At 34.1% G+C, this 25704-nt stretch overlaps 1 protein-coding gene across 2 annotated transcripts; it reads right to left on the minus strand.

Annotated features, from left to right (window-relative positions):
- Positions 1 to 1444: 1444 nt before the first annotated feature.
- On the minus strand, positions 1445 to 13118 carry LOC148564586 (uncharacterized). Of its 2 annotated transcripts, XM_088486107.1 has the most exons (13): positions 12350 to 13118; positions 11213 to 11348; positions 10959 to 11141; positions 10639 to 10850; positions 9600 to 9731; positions 9309 to 9530; positions 9052 to 9229; positions 8615 to 8752; positions 8256 to 8491; positions 6763 to 6838; positions 5024 to 5128; positions 2697 to 2838; positions 1445 to 2109 (listed from the first exon to the last, which is right to left on the minus strand). In XM_088486107.1, exons 2-5 carry the CDS (start codon positions 11303 to 11305, stop codon positions 9689 to 9691), a joined length of 531 nt encoding a protein of 176 aa, XP_088342233.1. In that variant the 5' UTR covers positions 11306 to 11348; positions 12350 to 13118; the 3' UTR covers positions 1445 to 2109; positions 2697 to 2838; positions 5024 to 5128; positions 6763 to 6838; positions 8256 to 8491; positions 8615 to 8752; positions 9052 to 9229; positions 9309 to 9530; positions 9600 to 9688. The 2 variants fall into 2 exon arrangements, with proteins under 2 accessions (XP_088342233.1, XP_088342232.1); XM_088486106.1 differs by lacking the exons at positions 1445 to 2109; positions 2697 to 2838; positions 5024 to 5128; ... (3 more) ...; positions 9052 to 9229; positions 12350 to 13118 and having other exon boundaries at positions 9393 to 9530; positions 9600 to 9734; positions 11213 to 11328.
- Between the last annotated feature and the right edge of the window lie 12586 nt (positions 13119 to 25704).

Below are 25704 nucleotides of genomic sequence, written 5' to 3' on the forward strand. Positions count from 1 at the left end.
GTTCCTTCTTTTGGATTTGTTTTTTCAGTGTTTTTGGATTGTCACTTTTTACGTTGATAAAAAGTACTTTTATTGTTCAATTCTTAACAAAATGTAACAGATTTATTTACTCTATCACTACTCAATATATAAGTATTTTTTCCTAACTCTTCATAGTTTGCATAAGTATCGTTGCTTTTCAAAACATTAATTTTGATGAGCACGTCTTAGAATTGGCTATAGAAATCCTATCTCATAGAACATTGTATCTTGTTCAACTTCATAAATTATGCAACAACAAATACAACTTAAAAATATAAACAATACAATTAAAAAGATAAACATAAATAAGAACCAAAATCAATATAATTTATGTATATAAAAAGAATTCTTTCGTCGCATTAAAATTTAAGGAAGGGAGAAATTGAAATTGAACCGTATAAGATTTTATAGGTTTTTCACGTATTACAACAAAAATATATTATTATTCAAATGCATAAAATTAAATCTTCTAACATTGAGATAAATAAGAGTCAAAATTGAGAAAAATCATCAGTAATCAAAAGAGTAAAAATTGCTTTAGTTTGATACTTGAACCTAAAAGAAATATCTGGTTTCCTAATAAATTAAAAATGTTATCAGTAAAACATAATAATAACACACAAAAAATTCATATTAGTTATTAGTTATGAGCTAAACAAATAATATCAAGTTTAAAAAAAAATTTCACACATACGCAAGTCGCAAATTTATTGACCTAAGATCTCAAATGCAAGTAATTCTCCTCACACAATAAGAACAGAGTTATTATTATAAAATATATAGTTAAACTTACTATACAGTAAATCAACTAATCATAAGTAAACTATTCGAGTTGAGTCACAAGAGCCTGAAAAATATGGTAAGTGAACGAAGTTATTAACCCACTTAAAGACAACTTATTAACTAATAATTTGGTTATGCGTAATGTTAATACAACTCATTGTGTTTTAAAATAATAAAATTATATTTTTATGTTGATTCAAACAAATATCTATAAATTGATGCTATTCTAATATACGTTAATAATACATGATGTTCTAATTTTTTTCTTGTGAAAAATTTTTATTTATAATTTTGTGCCATTAATATCAAAATTGTGTATTCAGAAAATTGCGTATTTGACTCTCAAATTGACACGAGAGAGAGCTAAAAAGATCCAAATATTTTTAAAATTACTTTATCCAATAAAAAAAATAATAAGTGGAATAAAAAATCATGACTGATTTTATAGTGTACACATATCCTTGTCAACATTTTAAGTATATGTGTTAGTAGGAGCACTATCGAAAGAAGATAAACGCATGCACCAAAAGAGAAAATTATTAATGATATGATACAACTGAGAAGTGTCTTAAAATTAATCCAAAACACAAACATATAGAATAGGTAACATTTCAGAAAACTCACAACACAAAAATGATTGGTTTGGTGTCACAATGCCAATGCTAAAATGATCAAAGATTAGTGCACATTTTCATTTAATTCCTAACAACAGTTCTTTATAACCTCATGGGTAATACTCATGTTAAACTAAGGTAACAATGAGTATTTATAATCCAAAAAGTAAAAAATAATTTAACAAAGGAACAGCTGCCAGCCGGAACATTTATTGCACTGAGAGTTAACATTGAGACCCTTTGAAAATCTGAGTGAACTCTATGTCCTCCTAAGTCCTCACCAGAGGCTCCTGCTGTTACTCGTATAATATCTTAAATAAGTGTAAATTTCCCCAATATATCAACATGAGCACCACTCTGGGTTCCCCTTCCTTCGAGAAGATTAGCCGGAGCAGCATCTTCATACTCCCTTATGAACGTTTAGATGCCTGAAGGATTAAAGCGGATTTTTTCCCGCCAACCTCTTGCACAAATGAAACCAGCGCTTAAAAGAGGATCGGTTTCATCCCCGTTGGCACTATAAACTCCATCCTTTAAAAAAGGGTCCTCATCTCCACCAATTGCTGATGTGTCAATCTGAAACGGAATGTAGCATTTCGATTGAGAGGTTGACTTATAAACATAGGCTCTTTACATTAGAATTCCGACCCCATACATAGAGTAAATCTCCATATTTGGAGCATGTGGTAATCTGCAGCAGCAGGACAAAAATATAACACAAACCATAAAGAGAAGTAGTATGAATAAACAACGGATTTTAAAAGACAGCAGGATACAACATTATAGAAGATAGCAAAAGCAAGAATCTATCAATACCCCAAACCAAGGTAATAAAATGATTAATTACGTAGTAGCTAAGTGCCAACAATAGTCAGATTCTAGATTGGCAGTCTTCTTGTGTGCAACTTCTACAAAATGTTTACTAAAGTAATTAAGTATAGGATCTCACCTTGTTTCTAAGGGGTTAGACCAATATTTGTAATGCTTGTATTTTGGGTCATCTAAATTATCAGCAATCCCATGAGACAGTTTTCTAAAAATAATGTTTATTTAACTCATTTTGTGCATTGTAATAAACTTCCTTATTTCCAAATTTATTCCAGAACTTATAGTTATATATTTTAAATACTCAAACTAATTTTAGACATTATACTTCTATTATTGCTGTAGCTTTTTCCAACAAAAAATTGAAAGAAATAAAGAAAGACCTAATAGAGCAAGGGTGCCAATGAATGAATACATCATAAGAAAACTTAAATCAATCTAATGCCTACTAACCTGTCGAAGCCATTGGATCACCTCACAATTTCCATCATGAAAGCGAAAAGACAGCTCCATGACCACAAATCTAGCTTTTCAATTTGACCCATATTCCAATCAGAAATCACTCCCACAAATCATCCCCCTCCCTAAACCTACCCTAAATCAAGTGTGTATGAGTATTAATAGCTCAATAGTTCAGTGTACGTTATAGAAAATTGAGTACTAAAATCAACGAAAAATTACAAAACTCAGATTTAAAACACACAAACCCCAGTGGGAAATCAGGAGCACAATTGCAAACCCTAATAAAATCACTGCATACTGAAAACGAAGAACCTAACAGAAAATCGAAAAAGAATCTCTCTTCATGAAGACAGAGTTCAGAAAAAGAATCAAAATTATTCAAAACTACTATGAATTACATATTAGAAAACTAAATCCAATCTGATGCCTACAATTTCTAGGATATTCGGAGAGCATTTGAAGTGTTTTCATATGGATTGTATATAGATCTTATTATGTGTCTCACTTTCATCGTGTTTTTTTTTTCACATGCTTTTGTTTCAATTGCTGCTAGAACCAAAAAATTAGCCACGTTTTAACTAACAAACCTAAAAGAAGTATGCATCTATGTACAACACAGGTGTGTTTTTTTGATCTCCAAAGAAAAATTAATCAATTAGGAAGTGAAGTAAATAAAGAGTTATCTTTATCTAACCAAAGTAATTAAGTACCTAAAATTAGCTAATTACCATACAATCAATTAAGACATATATCAATTAAGAAATTTGAATTTTAAAATACATAGAACCTTTACTTGGGGGGGGGGGGAGGGGATGAAGTAAGTAACATGAAAATTTGAAAGATAATTAGTGACCTCAGATATCTAGATATCTAGGGAAAGATATTCACGACCCCCAATAAGTAATCCTCTCTATAGATACTAAACTAAGAACAATAGATATAAATCTAGAAATATGTAGTAAACAGCCGCCCCTATCAATAATCTTTTCTATAGATCCTAAGCTAGCAGCAATATATATTGAGGTAAAAATAATCAAAAACTTTTTTCACCTACCAATTAACATACGAAAAAATAAACCAAACAAAAAAAAGGTTTATAATGATAATAGTGAATGAAATAATAAAAGATCATGTCATTGCTTATAAAAAAAATTATTAGGCAACTGAAATTCAAGGTAATAATTTTTTTATTTGAAAGAATAATATGTTTTCATTTTTGGTATGTATGTTCTCGTCTAAGTTAAGGGACAAAGAGAATTGGTAAACTAACAATTTCTAAAACACTAACAAACTTTTTAAATTAACAACACCAAGGAAGTAGAAAGAACTTAGACAGCTGTGATTAAACCAAGGGAAACTGAATCTATTTATAAACATATCCAAGTGGATAAAGTGCAACAAAACTATAATAATATCTTAATAAAGTTATATTAGAGTAAAAATTTACATATGCCATAAGATAATGCTTATTTTTTATTTTTCATTTTTTTTATCCCTAAAAAGAGAACATTAAAAAAATGGCATTTAGTAAATGCACAAACATGCCAAGGATTTGTCAATGACTATGGCAAAAGAAGATCAGAACTTGTTAAACGGCATTTAGTAATAATAATAACGAATGAAATAATAAAAAAAGTAACTAATATAAAAGGAGAATATGAAAAGGCAAACAAGAGATATTTGGTGGTTACAAATTCAATAGAAAGAAAGTGCATTGGATTGATTTGTATAGAATTTTCTACTTTTTAGTACAGAAGTTTTTTAAATATAAATGTATAAAAATTAATCATTTAAGAGTTAAAAAAATAAAAGTTAAGAGTTTCAGTGCGAACCAAATGGTGGAAAAATGAGAAATATAAGAGATAAATAGCTCCAATATGAAGCAAATGAGGAAGCCAACCCTTGAAATTGAACCATATCGAATTTTTATAGATTTTTCCACTTTTTAAAACAAAAGAACTTTATCATTCATGTGCATAAATTATATCTTTTAAGATTGAGAAATAGAGTCAAAATTAAGGAATATGGGATTAGTAATCCAAAGATTAAAAAATGATTTAGTATCATCACTGAAAAAAATAAATATCTGGTTTTTTATTAAAGTTAAAAATTTTATCTGTCAGATACCATCTTAAAAATACACGTTTTACAGGTCCAATGTGACAATAAAAGTAAATTTCATCCAAAAATATTAATCAAAGAAGTTCAGACATCCAACAAACTCGATGGATTATTTGGAAATGAAATATAAACTCCATACACAGAGATCACAATTTATCACAGTTTATACACAGAGGTCAAAGGGAAAAATTTCTTACCTTAACTTTCTTGAAAATTTTCTGACCTCATTTCCATATGCAGTAAAACTGTATTGCAATTTGAGAACCGAAACCAACAACAACCTCAATCGCTCTCTTATACATCTTTAGCAACGAAGAAATCACATTATAAAAAAAGTTAATTGGCATCCAAATATCAATATAAGTAGAGGATAACATTGACATAATCACATACAACTTAACAACAAAAATCATGAAAATTTATTTACATAAAAAATATAGCAGTTTAAAACAAAACAATTAATCTCACAAAAGCATGTAAATTTTGAAAGACATTCAAAAATCCTAAGAATAAATAACTGCGAATTCATAATAATGGTAAACACAATAATGCATAGAAAACATGATGATACAAAACAAATTTAATTTTAATAAAACAAATAAATAAACAAAGTTATCCGAAATTATGAGTTCCACCCGGACAAAAATCCAAACGCCACTTTCTTAGATCTTTTATTTTGCATAAAATAAATAAATAAATAAATAACCCAAAGATCTGTGAAACAGACAAACAAAAAAAAATCAGCGGCCTAAATTGCACATTGTAAACATATTAACTTATCTTTTTTCACTCCTTTGAATAAGAAAAAAAAATTGAAGATTAATTCAGTGAACTATATTTTGCAATTAAAATAAAATGATACAATTTGCAGCTGTTGTGACAATTATGAGAAATATATCTAGGTATTTTGAACCACACACACGCACGCGCGCACGCGCACACGCACACATGCACACAGAGAGAGAGAAGAAATCAAGTAATGATCTGATTTTTAAATATGAGTTTAATCTGATCCAAAAACGGAAAGATTGTGCTCAAAATCAATTTTTCCTTGCTTTCAAAATTCAAAATCTAAACTCTTGTTTGCTTTTCTATTGTGCCAATTCTCATAGAAATGAATATAAAAAATGGTATACCTTTTTCAAATTTCTCGCTTTTAAAGGTAGTAGAGCTCCTAATAACCACAGGCTTTGAAGATATTTCAATCGCAGAAATCTTCATATCCTAGTTTGATTCTTATCAGCATAGATTTTAATATGAAAATATAACAACCAAATCAATAAGAAAAAAGAGAGCACAATCCAAAAACAAATCCGAATCGAGCATTGGCCAGATGTCAACCACACTGAAGGATAACAGTATCATAATCACACACAACTTCAACACAAAAATCACGAAAATCTATTTACATCAAATTTTAACAGCTTGCAAGAAAAACTTAATCCCACAAAAGCCTGTAAATTTTGAAAGACATTCAAAGAAACCTTAGAATTAAATACAGCGAATTCATAATTATGTGAAACACAATAATATCTAGAAAAGACAATGATGATAAACAAAATTAATTTCAGAAACAAAACCCTTACCCACTTTGAATCCCACTGAGATAATGGGAAAGAATCAAGGCAAAGACGCGACACAATACAACCTACACCAATGACCAGAGTGGTGTACACTTGTATATAAATAAGGCACAAAGGTAATTTTGACTCCGAAGACAAAAAAAGGGCACAAAGGGGAATTTAACACTCAATTTGGTTGTGACAAAAAACATCAGAAAAAAAAAAAAGAAAATAACCAGTAGTAAGAAAACAGGTAATGACTTCTCGACATACAAAATGAGGAAGGCAGCAATTGAAATTGAACCATATCAAGCCACAAAGGTGAAAAATAAAATGAAAAAAAAAAACAGAATAATATGAATGAAGAGTCATACCTAGTAGTGCCACCGCCGCCACTGCAAACACCAGAGCGGACCATCAAAAGCAAATCATCATCCATCACGCCCATCTCTCATAAAAGAGGAAAACAAAATATGCATTGATACAATAAGTACCCAAGAAAATAAAGACCAAAAGATCAAAGAAACAATAAAGAATAAAATAAAGGAACCCAGCGGTTGAAATTACACCATACAGATTTTTAAAGAATTTTCCACTGTTTTAACACAATTAGTTTTTCGAACTTGAATGCATAAATTGGTCAAATTAAAACCGCACTTGTTCACTTATTTTGAAAAGCTTTTAGCATATTCAAACTCAAGATTAAAAATCCGAAGAATACACCCAAACTTATAATAAAGAACAAAAAGAACCTTGAAATCTTTGAATGAGAAAATATCAAAAACTGAAATTTGAAAGCATGTCATTTCACTAATTAGGCAGTATCAAATTCAAGTGACTAATCAAAGCCACTAAGTTTTTGTTAAACTGACACTTTTATGTTATTGCAATTATTCTAGAATTTTCAACCCGAAATAAAATCTACAAACAACAAAGGAAAACCGAGAACACAGAGTCAAACACAATTTCAGAATTTTCACAACCGGAAGAAAGGGTACAAATCATTAACCAAAAGTAAGAACAAATTATACAGAAATTTGAGACCTTCTTATGAGTAAAAATTTATTTGAGAAACTTTAAAGCGTGTCATTTCTAGCACCTTAAATCAGTTAGGAAATTAAAGATATTTTGGAATTTTCACATACAAATAAAATCCCCAAAGAACACAATAAAACTGAAATCGAATAAGATAAGGAAATATCAACACTCACACTCCACACATATGTAGTAGTAAACTCAATTTATGTTTCTAGTCAACATCATATAAAACTTTTAGTTAAAAAAATGTTCAAAAAGCATCTGAAGCAGCATGATTAAATCTGTGCATTGAACAGTTATTATCCAATTCAAATGACTAATTAAAGCGACTAAAATTTTTCTATACAAACTTATTCAACAAAACTATCAAAATAGCTATAATAACTAACTTCTTTATCCATTATTAGAAGCCGAAGAAAAGCATGTTCTTCATTCTCCTCCCTATGATCAATTAAACTCCTCATTCTGATGATTCTGAGTGTTATCTTCCAACATTCCTTCCAGGGGGTGAGATTAGAGAGGAGCTTTTTTGAATCAGTTGACACTAAGCATAGTTCATTTGTTTCATCTATCACACAAGCAGCAATACAAACAAAACCACCCAATTTTCAGAAGGAAATCAGAAGGGAATGGATGAACAGAACCAAAAATAATTACTGTTACTGGAACAAAATATCTTATATCAAAACAAAAAATACAATTTTCAAAACAGAATCAGAAAAGAATGCCCAAACAGGGACAAAAACAAATCCTGTTAATTGAAAGGAAACTTGAGTATCAAAGTAAACAAATATCAAAGAATCTGAAATAAGTCATAACCACTACATACCTACATCACAGGAAATTCAGACTGAACAGTGAAACACGCCACATGATGGAAGGGGACAGAGAAAGGACAGGGCCACCGTAAAAATTCCCACCTAACTTGTTGTTTCTCAAGATAAGAGAGAGGCAGAGTGACATGAACCCTAGGCTGATTTCCTCTTGAGAACTACCACCGATCTTTAAATGAATCTGACAAATCAGACCAAAAAAATTTGTTCCCAGGATCCTTTTCCATGAACCCTAATCGCACAAGTAGCTATATCAATAAGGGTTAGGAAAAGAAAGAAACCTGAAACACCAAGATATCATAGCCAAAAACCGATCCAAGAAGGGGAAGAACTGGGAATGGAGATTGAAGCTTACCGAATGAATGGATTGATGAGAGTAAGGCTTGTCAGTCAGTATCCACGCATCTACTGCTCTCAACTCTGTTCTTGCTTCTTCATTTTGATTCAATCCGTATTCCATAAAAATACTCTTTGAGAAGCAGCTACTTGAACACTTCCAACCCACAAAATCATCACATTAATAAGCAATAACTTTTCTGTTTTTCTTCTACCTTTAAAATTTGAAATCATTCATAGTTCAATTTTTTCTTCTACTACTACTGCATGTGGACAGTACTCTTAATGTGAAACAGATGAAAACACATAATCGGTGGCATTCTGAATTAAGTAATTTCCACACAGAAATTAAAATTTCACTAATTAATCAAGATCCATATTATGTATAGTTATGAGCAGTGAAATTAAGTAAAGGTGATATTGGGTCAGAGAGAGGGAGAATGAAGAAGTACGAACCAGGGATCGCTGGAATATTCGAAGAGCTTGCCTTTGGTAGAGAAGATGATGAGTGCGACTTCGGCATCGCATAGCACTGATATTTTGTTTGCCTTCTTCAGCAAACGTACCTATCTACCTATCCTCTATAACATTGAATCTCCTTCAATCTCCTTATATTCAGCGCATTAAACCTCCTCTAAGAAAATCAATAAACACATCAATAAATTAAACTTTCTTCTTAATTAACTGAATGGTTTAAGCGAAAGGAAACTAACCAAATCGCCTTCAATGACATATTTGGGGACTTCATCTCTAAGAGTGATGAGATCCTCTTCGCTGAGATCCTTAGTGATCTTGTTGTCCATGCTTATATCGTAGAGAATCTTGCGAGCTCTGCTCCTTCCGATTCCATGGATGTACTATAGCGAGAACTCAATTCTCTTGTTCGGAATCTCCACTCCGCCAACTCGAGCGCACTCTATGCTTAACTCTCTCACCTGAGCACACAAATTCGAAAGTAAACAAACAAATTTCAGAAATGTAAGGTAGAGTTTGTTTTATGTTACCTTGGGAGGGTTGAGAACAGGGAAATAGACGGCTCTGGAAAGAGGTCTAGGGTTTGAGATTAGGGCGAGAGAGGGAGCTATAGGCATCGCTAGCGTTTGTGCCATGCTCGAGTTGTTCTTCTTCTTTCTCTGCTGCTAAATAGAAGTAAGAGATAAATAGAAATTAAAACCAAAAGAAGCAAAATTGTCTCAACACAACTCCTCATTCTAATGTATTATATTAACATAACAACCCATAAAAGAAGCAAAAACTTTAGCATATAAAATATTAGAACCACTAAATATATATATCAAAAACCAATCTATAACTTCAAAAAAAGCTAAAAGCTTTTTCTCTTTCTACAATCAACCGGTTCTTCTCATTTCGCTCGTTCTAAAATATGCATTATCTCAAAAAAAAAACATTACTAAACCACAAAAAAAAAGAAAAATTAAATATAATTTATATAAATATAAGCAAGAGAAAAAATAAGTCCGGCAAGCTTCAGCTCTATATGAGGAAATTCAAATTATTAGCCTTATTAGCTTCTCTAATAAGCACCCAACCCCAATCTGGTTCAACAAAATACTATCTTAATTAGGAATATGAAAGCTAATCAAATTTAATTAAGCATAAAGCAGAGTTTGTTACACACAGAAAGCATATATATAAGAGGAAATAGGAAATGTAAAAGCATATATACTCCTACTACTGCATGTAGACAGTACTCTTAATGTGAAACAGATGAAAACACATAATCGTTGGCATTCTGAATTAAGTAATTTCCACACAGAAATTAAAATTTCACTAATTAATCAAGATCCATATTATGTATAGTTATGAGCAGTGAAATTAAGTAAAGGTGATATTGGGTCAGAGAGAGGGAGAATAAAGAGGTTCGAACCAGGGATCGCTTCCCTAACTGCGATGCAATCTCAGATCAAAATCCAGCTGGATACTCAATTAATCTCTTATCAATTTCCCTCTTATCAAAAAAATCCAAATAGACTATTTTGTCTTGCAATCTATATATCCATATGGAAGGTTGTAATTCTGTACCTGTGGGGTAAGTACTGAAGGCAACTCCATGTAGCATATGAACCCATTGAGACTCCAATGACATAGAACTGTGGCCCTAACTCTAACTGATCAGCAAGTTCTTGAATGTCAAGTGCTTCACTTTTGAGCGAGCGTTTGGGATTTGGATCACTTTCTCCATACCCAGCTCGGTCATATTGCAGCAGATATATGCCTAGTTCATCTATTAGTTCCTGTATATATGTATATATACACGTTGAGTAACCTTATTCAGCATATGAATATCTTAATTGTATAGTACTACTATTCTGTTTAAGTTGACAGGGAATGAGTAATTGTACTTGGGATGCGAGAAAGTTCATCTCTTTGGAGCTTCCAAAACCATGGACAATGATGATCTTGTACTTTTCCACATCCTTAGAAACCCCTCTCTCAAGATAAGCCAGGTGCCTCCCATCTCTGAGTTTAATTCTTGGTGAAATCATAGCAAAATCATCTTGGTTTCGAGAAACAACCTTAGTCCCCTGAAACAAAAACCCAATAACATATATAATATTGAAACCATTAAGAATGAACAAATCTTATCAGTGTTTACCTGACAGAAACCTCTGCAGAGTTGTTTTGTCTGAGATTGTGATGGTTTCTTATCACTGAACAATAGTTTAAGGTGATGTCCGAATCTTTTCATCTGTTCTTGATGACTTAGTAGATCCAAGCTATGCTTTTTATTTCTGTGTGCACATCAAATATGAATGGAATGATAACTGAATTTGGTTCATTTGGTTTGTTTAAATCAGAGAAAATCAAACAAAAAGCAATCGGATCGTGGAATTCATGAATAAAATAAAGGAACCCAGTGCTTGAAATTACACCATACAGATTTTTAAAGAATTTTTCACAGTTTTGACACAATAGTTTTTCAAACTTGAATGCATAAATTGATCAAATCAAAACTGCACTTGTTTACTTATTTTGAAAAGCTTTTAGCATATTCAAACTCAAGATTAAAAATCCAAAGAATACACCCAAACTTATAACAAAGAACAAAAAGAACCTTGAAATCTTTAAATGAGAAAATATCAAAAACTGAAATTTGAAAGGATGTCATTTCACTAATTAGGCAGTATCCAATTCAAGTGACTAATTGAAGCCACTAAGTTTTTGTTACACTGATTTGAACACACAAATACTACACATTTATGTTATTGCAATTATTCTAGCATTTTTAGCCCGGAATAAAATCTACAAACAACAAAGGAAAACCGAGAACACAGAGTCAAACACAATTTCAGAATTTTCACACCCGGAAGAAAGGGTCCAAATCATTAACCAAAAGTAAGAACAAATTATACAAAAATTTGAGACCTTCTTATGAGTAAAAATTTATTTGAGAAACTTTAAAGCGTGTCATTTCCAGCACCTTAAATCAGTTAGGAAATTGAAGATATTTTGGAATTTTCACATACAAATAAAAGCCCCAAAGAACACAGTAAGATAAGGAAATATCAACACTCACACTCCACACATGTGTAGTAGTAAACTCAATTTATGTTTCTAGTCAACATCATATAAAATTTTTAGTTAAAGAAAAGTTCAAAAAGCATCTGAACCAGCATGATTAAATCTGTGCATTGAACAGTTATTATCCAATTCAAATGGCTAATTAAAGTGACTAAAATTTTGCTATACAAACTTATTCAACAAAACTATCAAAATAGCTATAATAACTAACTTCTTTATCCATTATCAGAAGCCGAAGAAAAGCATGTTCTTCATTCTCCTCCCTATGATCAATTAAACTCCACATTCTGATGATTCTGAGTCCTTTCTTCCAACATTCCTTCCAGCGGGTGAGATTAGAGAGGAGCTTTTCTGAATCAGTTGATACTAAGCATAGTTGATTTGTTTCATCTATCACACAAGCAGCAATACGAACAAAACCACCCAATTTTCAGAAGGAAATCAGAAGGGAATGGATAAACAGGACCAAAAACAATTACTGTTACTGGAACGCAACATCTTATATCAAAACAAAAAACCCAATCGACAACGAAAACGCCTGAAAATATGATGATTGGACCTTTGTAGCTGCAACTGCCGTTGCCGAGGAAGTGGGATGCGATTCCTCAATTGCCTTTAAGCAAGCCGCCGGGCTAACGCTCTTCGTGAGCGTGTGAAGCCCGCAACAGAGATCTCAGTCTCTCAGCATCGCCGGCATCTCTCTGCTTAGCTCAATCGATTAGGGTTTTCAGATGGAGGTTGACAAAAATGATGTTGAAGATACGGCGTTCGAGAGCGTGAGATATGCCTTACATAAATGAGGATTTGGGAGACAGGGAGAGCGATAAACAGAGCGTTAATGGCCAGAGATTATCCGGAGCAGGAGAAGTGAGTTGGCTATCTATGAGAAAAAGAAGGGGAAGGTTGGATTTAGGGTTTCAAAAGAAAAAGAGAGAGGACGGCACAGGTTGAAGCGAAAGAGAGATAAAGAGGGAAAAGATAAGGGGAGAGAAGAATGTAACGTATTTACCTTACTCACCGTTTCAATTTTTTTATTCTAAGTTATTGAGGAACTGACGCGTGGCTTCAGGAGCCACGGCAATTATACAAGTAGTAGATAGCTCTGGGTTGCATCAAGCAACTAAGATATATATTAATATAGCTCTGGATTGCATCAAGCAACTAATATATATAAATATCTCTTTATTATATTACTCTTCTCTTTATATCTCTTTACTCTGTTCTGGTTTCTCTTTTCTCTGTATCTCTTTACTCTGTTTTAATTACTCTGTTCTCTGTATCTTTTTTTCTCTTCTCTGATTACTCTTTTCATCTGTATCTATATTACTCTTTTTCTCTTTATTTCTTTACTTTACTCTGGTTACTCTGTTTTCTGTGTTTTTCTACTCTGCTCTGATTTCTCTGCTTAACGTATGTATTTAAAGTTTATGTAAATTTCGGAATGAATAGTTCGCCTGTCCCAAGTATAGGTTCATTAAGTCTATACTGAAATAGTTAAACTTTTCATATAATACCTAACCCTAGTCGCAACTCAAGGACTAACTATGTTGCCCTAGTTCGTTCACTGATTTTTGTCTGTTTTTCTGTTATTAAAACCTTACAGACTTTTCTTTAGTTTTTATCTTTTCTTCAACTTTTTATATTTCTTTTATCTTTGGCTCACTAATATGTTCTTACCACTCCCTAAGTATTTTATGAAGGTAATTATGAGATTCTGCGCTTAAAGTTGTCTTTCTAAAGCTTTTACAGAAAACTGCCTTTTCCGCATTATTTTATTATTTTTATTAAAATATTATTTTTAATTAAATATTATTATTTAATATTTTATTATTATTTATTATTTTATTATTAAGTTTTCGAAAATTAACTTTACTTTAACCTTTAACCTTTAAATTTCACTTTTTACCACCCATAACTTTTAATATTTCTACTTTTACCACCCTAACTTTTGGAAATTACAAAATAACCCCTTAAACACCAAAAATTTTACTTCCTTCCCCTTTTTAAGATCTAAAAGGTGTTCTTCAATGTTCTTCACCACACTCAAAGTGTTCTTCATGTTCTTCGTAAATTCTTCAGATTCTTTCTCTGTTTTTACCCGTTTTTTAGTCTTTTCAGCAACCGATTTTTACCAAAATTCAAAATAAATTTCCAGCCACTAAAACCCCATCTTTTCTATATGATTTTAACACAAATTGAACCTCAATTTAAGCTCTAGGGTTTCGTTTTCCAGCAGCCACAAGAACACACATTCATAGCTTGAATTTCATCAAATTTCATCAAATTTTCCCCAAAATTTCAACAAGAATTACTCATACAAACAATCAATTTCAAACACAGCCAAACCATATCATAATCACACAACTCAAACACAATCAATCAAGATTAAATTCGTCAATCCCTACCTGGTTTTGCTGCTCCTAATTCGGTTAAACTTTCAGGTGGTCCTTAAGCAATTTTTCCTCCTTAGACTTGCTGGAAATTCACGTTTCTTGCCCCTCAAGTCAAGTTAAGCATGATTCCTAAGGAAGAACATCAAGAAAACACATGTTTTGCATGGTTTTCCTTGAAAACCGAATTGAAATGGGAGGGAGACAGCCATCTCACCTTATTTCCATCCTTGATAAGTTACATGGTTATGTAGAGGAAGAAGAGAGGATCATTTTGGTGAAATCGGAGTTTTGATTTGAGTTTTAGTTCAGAAGAAATCAAGCTTTGAAGATTAAGTGTTCATGAAAGTTTCTCTCTTTTCTCTCGTTATTTTCGGCCAAAATAATGAAATGAGACAGCCTTGGAGGTCTTGGGGGTGTAAGGTGAGTTGTGATTGGTTGGCTTGGAGGTGGATTAAAATAATATTAAAATATCTCAGGTGTATAACTACTAAAACTAGGTGTATCGGAACACTTGTAAAAACATCTCTAAAAATTATTTTCTGAGCTACTAGCATAAATGACACTAGTAACATATTTATTATGAGAATAAAACATGTATAATGAGGCCTTACCATTGCTAAAGTCATCAGAGAGTGCTGGTGCTAAGCTGCACCAGTAAACCGTAAACCCGGTTAAACTGATTTTCTGTTTTTAACTAAAACAGACCAGGTAACCTTATAATATCATTCAAGCATTTTCTAATACTAATATAATGATAATATTATACTATTATCTCTCTCCTCTCATAAATCGAGTCTGGTTTGTCAAACTGAGACTATTTACGAAAAACCGAATCAAAACCCCTAACCGATACGGTTCAAAAACTAGGTTCTTCGTGACCGCATTATCGATCTTGTCTCAACTAAGGTCCTGAGTTAAAGATAATATAATGACAATGAGGATTGAGATGCTTGATGATACAGAAGAGGTATTCCCTTTACTGATCTTTCGGAGAAATCCGTGTATTCAGAAATGATCTCGCGTACTCGAAAATTAGAGTTGTTACATCTGGTGAGGGAAAAACGATTCCACACAAACTCACCGGCAAGTGTACCAGGTCGCATCAAGTAGTAATAACTCACAAGAGTGAGGTCGATTCCATAAGGATTGATGGATTGAGCAATTTTAGTTAGGTGATGAATTTAGTTAAGCGAATATTTGATGATTTGAGTGATTTTGATTAACAGAAGCTAAATTGCAAGTAAATAAAGGTGCAGAAGGTAAATTGTGCATTAAAGTAAAGTGCAGAAGAGGTAAATCGCAGAAACTTAAAGTGCAAGAAAGTAAAAGAGATGAATCTTAAATTGCAAGAACGGTAAATGACTGAAGCTTAAAGTGCAAGAAACTTAAATTACTGAATCTAAATAGCTGAGAAAGGTAAATTGCATTAAGCGTAAAGGGATTTGGGTGTTGGGATTTAAATTCAGGTAGAAAATGTAAACTAAAATGATTCAGAGAGCTGTAAGATGAAAAAAATTTAGCTCAGTAGCCAAATAGAATTGTACAATTGCTTGAAGAAACAAACAGCAAGAAAAATTAACTCAATTATGAAATTCTAAAAGAGAAATTTAAGATCGAAGAAGAGCAATGAGGTCAGAAAGCAGATCTAGATCTCAATTACCCCCTTGATCAATCAGAAAAGAGATTGCAGAAGAAATGAAAATGAAAACAGCAAAGAAGATTTAGATCTAATTCTCCAATTCGCAGAACTATATGAAAGAAAAGCAAAAATGATTCCCAGATCCAGAAATTCAATAAAGTTCTTAAATCTGAATTCAGAAACCCAAAACAGAAAGTAGAAGTTGCAGAAGAAAGAAAATAAAAACAGAAAGCAAAAACTAGATCTAATCCCAATTCCAAAAATCAAAACGAAAACTAAAAGTGAAAACTAAAAATGAGCTAAAGGTCCTTACAAATTGAACTTGATCCTATTTATACACTTTTGATTTTGGTCTTCAAAACTTGGAATGGACCTTTTAATTTTTGGGTTTGAAGAAAGGTGGATCCAGGTGGCTTTGGTTCAAGTGGCATGGGTCAGGGTGTATTTGGTTAGCTCCCAGTGAAGCGCTCAGTTCACTAAGTGAACGCTACATTCACTGCTCCAAGCATGCTTCCTCACGTGCTTCCTTGGTGGGCGTTTCTTCATTAGCGTTACATTAGTGAACGCTACGTTCACTTACCCAATGCTGCCCCTTGTGTCTTTGATGTGCGCCTTTGGTTCCTTGGCCAAAATCACGAAAACTTCGCTTTAGTGAACGTGGCGTTCACTTTTTTGAACGTTTATCCTTGATTCCCTTGTGTTGCGCCAATTGTTTTCCTGGGCCAAAGTCACGAAAATGCTCAATTTTTTTAGCGTAACGTTCACTTTAATGAACGTTGCTCCTTGGCATAATGAACGCTTCCTTGCTTAATGTAGCATTCCCTTTAATGAACGCTAGCGTTCATTCATTTCCTTCATTGGCTTTAATGATTCATAATGCCAATTACGTAAAGCTTGATTTGCCAATTGGACAATATTAATAAAGGGTTCATGTATGCTTTCATTGGCCTTAGTTAATAATGCCAATACGTTCATGCATTGCATAAATAATTAAATGCATGCATACATAAGCATTAATGCATGATCATTTATGATAATGAAATAGCATGGTTATTAATTATTAATGCATGCATAAGCATTAATGCATATGCCAAGGCTTCATGGTCATGGGCCACGCTTTTAAAAGCGTGGCCTAAGGTTCAAAAGCCTGCTCAAACTTCAAAGTGTGCCCCAAAATCCTTCTTTTCTTCTTTTCATCATTTCTTCACCTACAAGTAACCAAACAACTAATCAAAGTCCCACCAAAATCACTAGATATTTGCATCATTTATAAAATCAAATAATTCTAGCATAAAACCTATGATTTTGTGTAAAATAGATGATGTTTGATTGATTCAAGAAAATCATGAAAATCCACTCCAATTACTTACTTATTGTGCAAGAAAGTGCATAAAACCTAATAAAACAAATGAAAAATGCTTGCAAAACTAGCATAAGATGACTTGTCATCACAACACCAAACTTAAATCTTGCTTGTCCCCAAGCAAGCGCTAAACATGAGAAGAAATGAAATGAAACAGAGAAGTATATAGGTCCTTATTTAGCAGATAATAGAATTTGAACCATGGGGTTTTATGCAGACAAAAATGCAGCTCACTTATTCTTTGTTGTCATAATGCCTTGCTTTTTTGATTGATCCCTTCTTGGTTTTTCCTTCTTTCTTTTGCTTAGAAAGCTTATTTCTCATTGATAACTCAGTGTCAAGTGTTGCAGCAGCCTTTTGGCTCAATTTTGCTCAACACTTCTTCACTACAGACACTTGGCTCACAATTCTTCTTAGGAACATTGATGCCCAACACCTCTTTGGGTCACTAAATGCTTTGTAACTAGGTTGCTCTTCATAGTGGACTTTCGGTTGGTAATTCCAGATTAGTTAATCCAAGTTACCAAGTTTTAAAAGACTCCTCAGAACCTAATTGTCCAAGCATATCCTAGTACAAAAAGCACCACAGACATATGTCCTAAGGTCCAAGCTATTGGTGTCTAGCCTTATTGTTTGTTTCTTTGCCAATTCTTGGCTTTTCTTTTCATTTTCTTTCTCACTTTTCTTCGTTTCCCAGGGATGTTCATAAATAAAAGGTTTTATGACAGCAACTAAGTTCACACTACATAGAATATTTTATTATGCAGCTTTTATTATTGAGCTTATCATCCAATCAAGCAATTACCACCACAGGTCTTGATTCTAATTCCTACTACATTGAACAATCACTTTCTATTTCAAACATTTTCTTTTATTGATGCAAAAGGGGAAACAAGACATGAATTTAAGGCAGATGAAGATGAAGAAAAGCATTTAAACTAGTGCAGACATCAAAATTTGCATTATTTGAACTAAACATCAAGGTAAACAGTAACTTCTCATTCAGATCATTTCAAAGCATAGTGAATTTTGTGACAATACAACCTCTCAGGAGTGTCTTACAGCCTTCCTTTTGTCATCATCATCTTTTACTTTTTCATTTCCTTTGGTGATGATTCTTTTAAGAGGCTGAGTGTCTTTTCTGCATAATTATTAGAAGTTGCTTGTTTTTCTAAGCACTTAAGCAAATGGTTAGCATGCATGAACTATTGTAGTCTATGATGCATCAGTTATATGAAACCTTGTGCCTTTGCTGAAGGTAATAAAGCTAAAAACTAGAAAACAGATAGTGGTTTAGTGGTTTTCCTGATTGCTTGGAGCTAGTAACCAGTTATGTAGAGGGTTGAAATGTGTTTTTAAGTGAGATTTTTGGTGGAACACCAAACTTAGCATCCTTCATTCACCCTTAAATTGTTTTGGTGTGCAACACCAAACTTAGCTCCTTGCAATACAGATAAAACTACTTAACCCTTTTATTGAAATAGTTAAGAAAAAGAAAACTACTTCTGGTTGGGTTGCCTCCCAAACAAGCGCTCGTTTAGTGTCATTAGCTTGACATCTTTTCCTTTAGATCATGGAGGCTGAAAATCGTAGTGCCTTAGCTTTTCTCCTCTTACTGTGAACTTCCTTCCGGTCTCCTCTTTGATGATCTCTAGGTGTTCAAGTGAAAGTATCCGGTTCACAGTATAGTACTCAGACAATTGTGGAGACACCTTCATTGGTTGGGTGTTTAACATCACTTTATCCCCTAGTGAGAAACCTTCAGTGGGGATCTTCTTGTTTCTCCATCCTTTTGGCCTCTTCTTCTTCTCTTCTTTCTCAGGAGATAAATCATGCTTTGGTGGTTCTTTATCTGGGTGTTTTGGATCTAGTTTCTCTTTGATTTCCTTGGTCTGTTTCATCATCTCTACTTCTTTCAAACATGGGTTTAGAAGTCTTAGAGTTAACTCATTGAATGCCTCCTTCAAGCTCTGATCTCTGGCCTTATCCTTCTTGCATTCTTCTTTTTGAGTGGGCTCATGAAGGGTCTTGAAGACATGAAATGCTAGGTGCTCATCATGCACTCTTAGCAACAATTCCCCTTTTTCAACATCTATCAATGCTCTGCCCATAGCTAGAAAAGGCCTCCCCAGGATGATGGGAGTGTTGGGGTCTTCTTTCATATCCAAGATAATAAAGTCAGCAGGGAGAAAGAATTTTCTCACTTTTATTAGCACGTTCTCCACAATTCCCAGTGCTTGCTTAATGAATTTGTCAGCCATTTGGAGAGCTATTCGAGTGGATTTCAGCTCAAAAATTTGAAGCTTCCTCATAAGAGATAGAGACATCAAGTTTATGCTTGCACCAAGGTCACAGAATGATTTCTCAATAGTTATGTTTCCTATGGTACAAGGTATATAAAACCATCCAAGATCATCCTTCTTCTCTGGTAGACCTCTTTGGAGAATAGCACTACACTCCATTGTCATTTCAACAATCTGTCCTTCCTTCAAGGATCTTTTCTTTGTTAGCACTTCTTAAATAAATTTGGCATATAATGGCATCTGTTCAAGTGCTTCTAAGAAGGGAATATTGATGCTGAGTGTCTTGAATATGTCTAGGAATTTTAAATATTGCTTATCCTCGTTCTCTTTCTTGAATCTTTGAGGATATGGAAGTTTGGGGATATATGGCTTCATCCCTTCCTTCTTTTCTTGTAGTTGTGTTTCAAGGATGTTCTTATCTCTCTTTGAGCTTTTTGCATTCTTAGTCTTTCTATCCTCTTCACTTCTCTCCTCTGTCTCTTCTTGTAGAACTTCTCTGTTGTGTTCTTCCTGATTGATGGCTTCCTTCTCCTCAGTCTTCTCACTTCCCACTATGACCGCTTTGCACTCCTCCCACTTTGTAGCTTTTCCTTTGTCCCTTGGGTGGTCTTTAGTGGCACTAGGGGATGCATTTGGTTGCTTCTCACCCATCTCTGCAATTTGTTTAGTCATTTGCTCCATATGCCTCTCAAGATTTCTGATTGATGCTTCTTGGTTTTTGCTTGTTAGGGCTTGATCTTTTCTTATTGCTTCCTGATCTTATCTTGCCATTTCTTGATTTTTCATGAGTTTCTCCATCATTATCTCTAGACTAGAGATTATTTGAGATTCTGGATTTGGTTGTGGTTGTGTGAAATGAGATGGTTGTTGCTGGAAGTTATTTGAATTATTTGTGGGGGTATTTTGTGGGTAGAATGTGGATGTGGAACAGTTATTCTGGTAGTTTTGTGAGTTGTTATGGGGTTGGTGATATGTGTTTTATGGGTTTTTAAATTGGTTAGTATTATTGGATGAATGACTTTGGTTGTTTATGTTGCTGAGACTGTTAGAGTAGAAGTCCTTTTGTCCTTGATTCTGATGCTCACCCCACCTCAAATTAGAATGAGTCCTCCAGGGTGTCTTGTGTGCATCACCATGGAAGTTGTGTTGGAATGAACTTGAGGTGTTGTTCATGTATTGCACCTGCTCAGGGCTTTGTTGCTCATAATTGAATATCCCAAAACTTTCTTTAGATTAGTTCCACTCGTGTGAGGTTTGAGATTGGCTTTGTGTATTTACTGCAGTAATTTGCAGTCCATCAATCTTCTTGGCCATCATCTCCATTTGTTGCTGAAGTTGTTGGTGCATCTGTTTGTTTTGTGCCAAGATAGTGTCAACACTTTCAAGCTCCAAGACACCTCTCTTGAGAGCTGGTGGGCATTGCCTTTGATGAGCAAAAAAGTATTAATTATTAGTCACAGTGTCTATGAGATGTTGGGCTTCTTCAGCCGTCTTCATGAGTTGCACTGAGCCTCCAGCAAAATAGTCAAGTGCTTCTTGAGCTCTCAGTGTCAATCCTTCATAGAAGTTTTGGAGTCTATCCCATTCACTGAAAATTTCTGGTGGGCACTTCCTGATTAAAGCTTTGTATCTCTCCCAGGCATCATACAATGATTCTCCATCCATCTGAGTAAATGTTTTTACCTCTGTCTTCAGTCTGATGATCCTTTGGAGAGGATAGAACTTGGCTAAGAACTTGCTCACTAGATCCTCCCAATTGTTGATGCTTTCTTTTGGAAATGCCTCCAACCATTGGGCAGCTTTGTCCCTTAATGAAAATGGGAATAGTAGCAACTTATAGATGTCTGAATGTACACCAATTGTTTTCACTGTGTCACATATCCTCAGAAAGGTGGATAGGTGCTGGTTTGGATCTTCCAAAGGACCTTCTCCATAAGAACAGTTGTTCTGCACCAAGGTGATGAGTTGAAGCTTCAATTCAAAGTTGTTTGTATCAACATTTGGAGTAAGTATGCTACTCCCACAGTGCCTTGGATTAGGAATGGTATAAGAGGCCAATACCCTCCTTGCAGGTTGAGCATTGTTGGTTACTTCTTCCTCATCCTCCATGACTTGCACAATCACAAACAATCCAAATGAAAATTGGACATTCTCATGCTAGAATGTGGTTAGAGGGTTAGTTGACACAATATGTCAAACAGTTAAGATGCTTAAAAGAAAAACAAAAGAAAATTTCTTAATCTAAATTACCACCCTACTTAATCATTGTCAATCTAAATCAATCTCTGGCAACGGCGTCAAAAACTTGATAAGGGAAAAATGATTCCACACAAACTCACCGGCAAGTGTACCAGGTCACATCAAGTAGTAACAACTCACAAAAGTGAGGTCGATCCCACAGGGATTGATGGATTGAGCAATTTTAGTTAGGTGTTGAATTTAGTTAAGCGAATATTTGATGATTTGAGTGATTTTGATTGACAGAAGCTAAATTGTAAGTAAATAAAGGTGCAGAAGGTAAATTGTGCAGAAGAGGTAAATTGCAGAAACTTAAAGTGCAAGAAAGTAAAAGAGCTGAAACTTAAATATCAAGAAAGGTAAATGACTGAAGCTTAAAGTGTAAGAAACTTAAATTGTTGAATCTAAATTACTGAGAAAGGTAAATTGCATTAAGAGTAAAGGAATTTGGGTGTTGGGATTTAAATTCAACTAGAAAATGCAAACTAAAGTGATTCAGAGAGCTATGAGATGAAAAAAATTCATCTCAGTAGCCAAACAGAATTGTACAATTGCTTGAAGAAACAAACAGCAAGAAAACTTAACTCAATTATGAAATTCTAAAAAAGAAATTTAAGATCGAAGAAGAGCAATGAGATCAGAAAGTAGATCTAGATCTCAATTACTCCCTTGATCAATCAGAAAAGAGATTATAGAAGAAATGAAAATGAAAATAGCAAAGAAGATTTAGATCCAATTCTCCAATTCTCCGAACTATATGAAAGAAAAGCAAAGATGATTCCTAGATCCAGAAATTCAATGAAGTTCTTAAATCTGAATTCAGAAACCCAAAACAGAAAGTAGAAGTTGTAGAAGAAAGAAAATGAAAACAGAAAGCAAAAACTAGATCTAATCCCAATTCCCAAAATCAAAATGAAATCTAAAAGTGAAAACTAAAAATGAGCTAAAGGTCCTTACAAATTGAACTTGATCCTATTTATACACTTTTGATTTTGGTCTTCAAAACTTGGAATGGGCCTTTTAATTTTTGGGTTTGAAGAAAGGTGGATCCAGGTGGCTTTGGTTCAAGTGGCATGGGTCAGGGTGTATGTGGTTAGCTCCCAGTGAAGCGCTCAGTTCACTAAGTGAACGCTATGTTCACCGCTCCAAGCATGCATCCTCAAGTGCTTCCTTGGTGGGCATTTCTTCATTAGCGTTACATTAGTAAACACTACGTTCACTTACCCAACGCTGCCCCTTGTGTCTTTGATGTGTGCCTTTGGTTCCTTGGCCAAAATCACGAAAACTTCGCTTTAGTGAACGTGGCGTTCACTTTTTTTATCGTTTATCCTTGATGCCCTTGTATTGCGCCAATTGTTTTCCTGGGCCAAAGTCACAAAAATGCTCAATTTTTTTAGCGTAACGTTCACTTTAATGAACGCTGCTCCTTGGCATAATGAACGCTCCCTTGCTTAATGTAGCGTTCCCTTTAATGAACGCTAGCGTTCATTCATTTCCTTCATTGGCTTTAATGATTCATAATGCCAATTACGTAAAGCTTGATTTGCCGATTGGACATTATTAATAAAGGGTTCATGCATGCTTTCATTGGCCTTGGTTAATAATGCCAATGCGTTCATGCATTGCATAAATAATTAAATGCATGCATACATAAGCATTAATGCATGATCATTTATGATAATGAAATAGCATGGTTATTAATTATTAATGCATGCATAAGCATTGATGCATATGCCAAGGCTTCATGGTCATGGGCCATGCTTTTAAAAGCATGGCCTAAGGTTCCAAAGCGTGCTCAAACTTCAAAGTATGCCCCAAAATCCTTCTTTTCTTCTTTTCATCATTTCTTCACCTACAAGCAACCAAACAACTAATCAAAGTCCCACCAAAATCACTAAATCTTTGCATCATTTATAAAATCAAATAATTCTAGCATAAAACCTATAATTTTGTGTAAAATAGATGATGTTTGATTGACTCAAGAAAATCATGAAAATCCACTCCAATTACTTACTTATTGTGCAAGAAAGTGCATAAAACCTAATAAAACAAATGAAAAATGCTTGCAAAACTAGCATAAGATGACTTGTCATCAATCTCCTACTTGTTGAGGAGCTTGTGCTTGAATGGCTGAGACTTGATTCTTCTCCATCTTCTTGGTCAAGGCTGCTAGTTGTGCAGTGATTACTTTGTTTTGGGCTAACAAGGCATCCATGGAATTGAGCTCCATTACTCCTCTCTTTTGAGTTTTATCTGAAGCATAGAAATACTCATTCTCAGCCACAGTCTCTATGATATCTATGGCTTCTTCAATGGTTTTCTTCTTGTTGAGTGAGCCTCCTGAAGAATGATCTACTGCTTGCTGTGACTCATATAACAGCCCTTCATAGAAGATTTGTAGTTGTACCCTGGTGCACGAAATTGTGATCATCAATGGCGCCAACAACTTGGTATGCACAATTGTAAACTCAACTCTTTATCACAACTCTGCACAACTAACCAGCAAGTGCACTGGGTCGTCCAAGTAATAAACCTTACGCGAGTAAGGGTCGATCCCATGGAGATTGTCGGCTTGAAGCAAGCTATGGTCATCTTGTAAATCTCAGTCAGGCGGATTCAAATGGTTATGGAGAATTGATAATTAAAAGATAAATAAAATATATAATAAAGATAGAGATACTTATGTAATTCATTGGTAGGAATTTCAGATAAGCGTATGAAGATGCTTTGTTCCTTCTGAACATCTGCTTTCCTATTGCCTTCTTCCAACTATTCATACTCGTTTCCATGGCAAGCTTTATGTTGGGCATCACCGTTGTCAATGGCTACTTCCCGTCCTCTCAGTGAAAATGTTCCAAATGCGCTGTCACCGCACGGCTAATCATCTGTCGGTTCTCGATCATGTTGGAATAGCGTCTGTCACACGCCCAACAATCGTGAGTTTGAAGCTCATCATAGTCATCCCTTCCCAGAACCTACTCAAAATACTACAGACAAGGTTTAGACTTTCCAAATCTCAAGAATGACCGCCAATAATTCTAGCCTATACCACGAAGGTTCCAATCTTAGATTAGAAACCCAAGAGATATGCATTCAAGCCAGTGCTAGTAGAACAGAGGTGGTTGTCAGGCACATGTTCATAGGTGAGAATGATGATGAGTGTCACGGATCATCACATTCATCAAGTTGAAGAACGAATGAATATCTTAGAGAAGAAGTAGGCGTGAATTGAATAGAAGAACAATGGTAATTGTATTAATTCATGAAGAACAGCAGAGCTCCACACCTTAATCTATGGTGTGTAGAAACTCCACCGTTGAAAATACATAAGAACAAAAGGTCCAGGCATGACCAAATGGCCAGCCTCCCAAAGAGGGTTCAATCATCAAAACATGATTAAGAGATGAAAATACAATAGCAAAAGGTCCTATTTATAGAAGACTAGTAGCCTAGGGTTACATAAATAGGTAATTAATGCAGAAATCTTCTTCCGGGCCCACTTGGTGTGTGCTTGGGCTGAGCATTGAAGCTTCCATGTGTAGAGACTTTTGTTGGAGTTAAACGCCAGCTTTTGTGCCAGTTTGGGCGTTTAACTCCAGCTTTTGTGCCAGTTCTGGCGTTTTGACGACA

This window comes from Arachis ipaensis, chromosome B5, assembly GCF_059453495.1.
Source record: "Arachis ipaensis isolate K30076 ecotype BB chromosome B5, ASM5945349v1, whole genome shotgun sequence".
Taxonomy (NCBI): domain Eukaryota; kingdom Viridiplantae; phylum Streptophyta; class Magnoliopsida; order Fabales; family Fabaceae; genus Arachis; species Arachis ipaensis.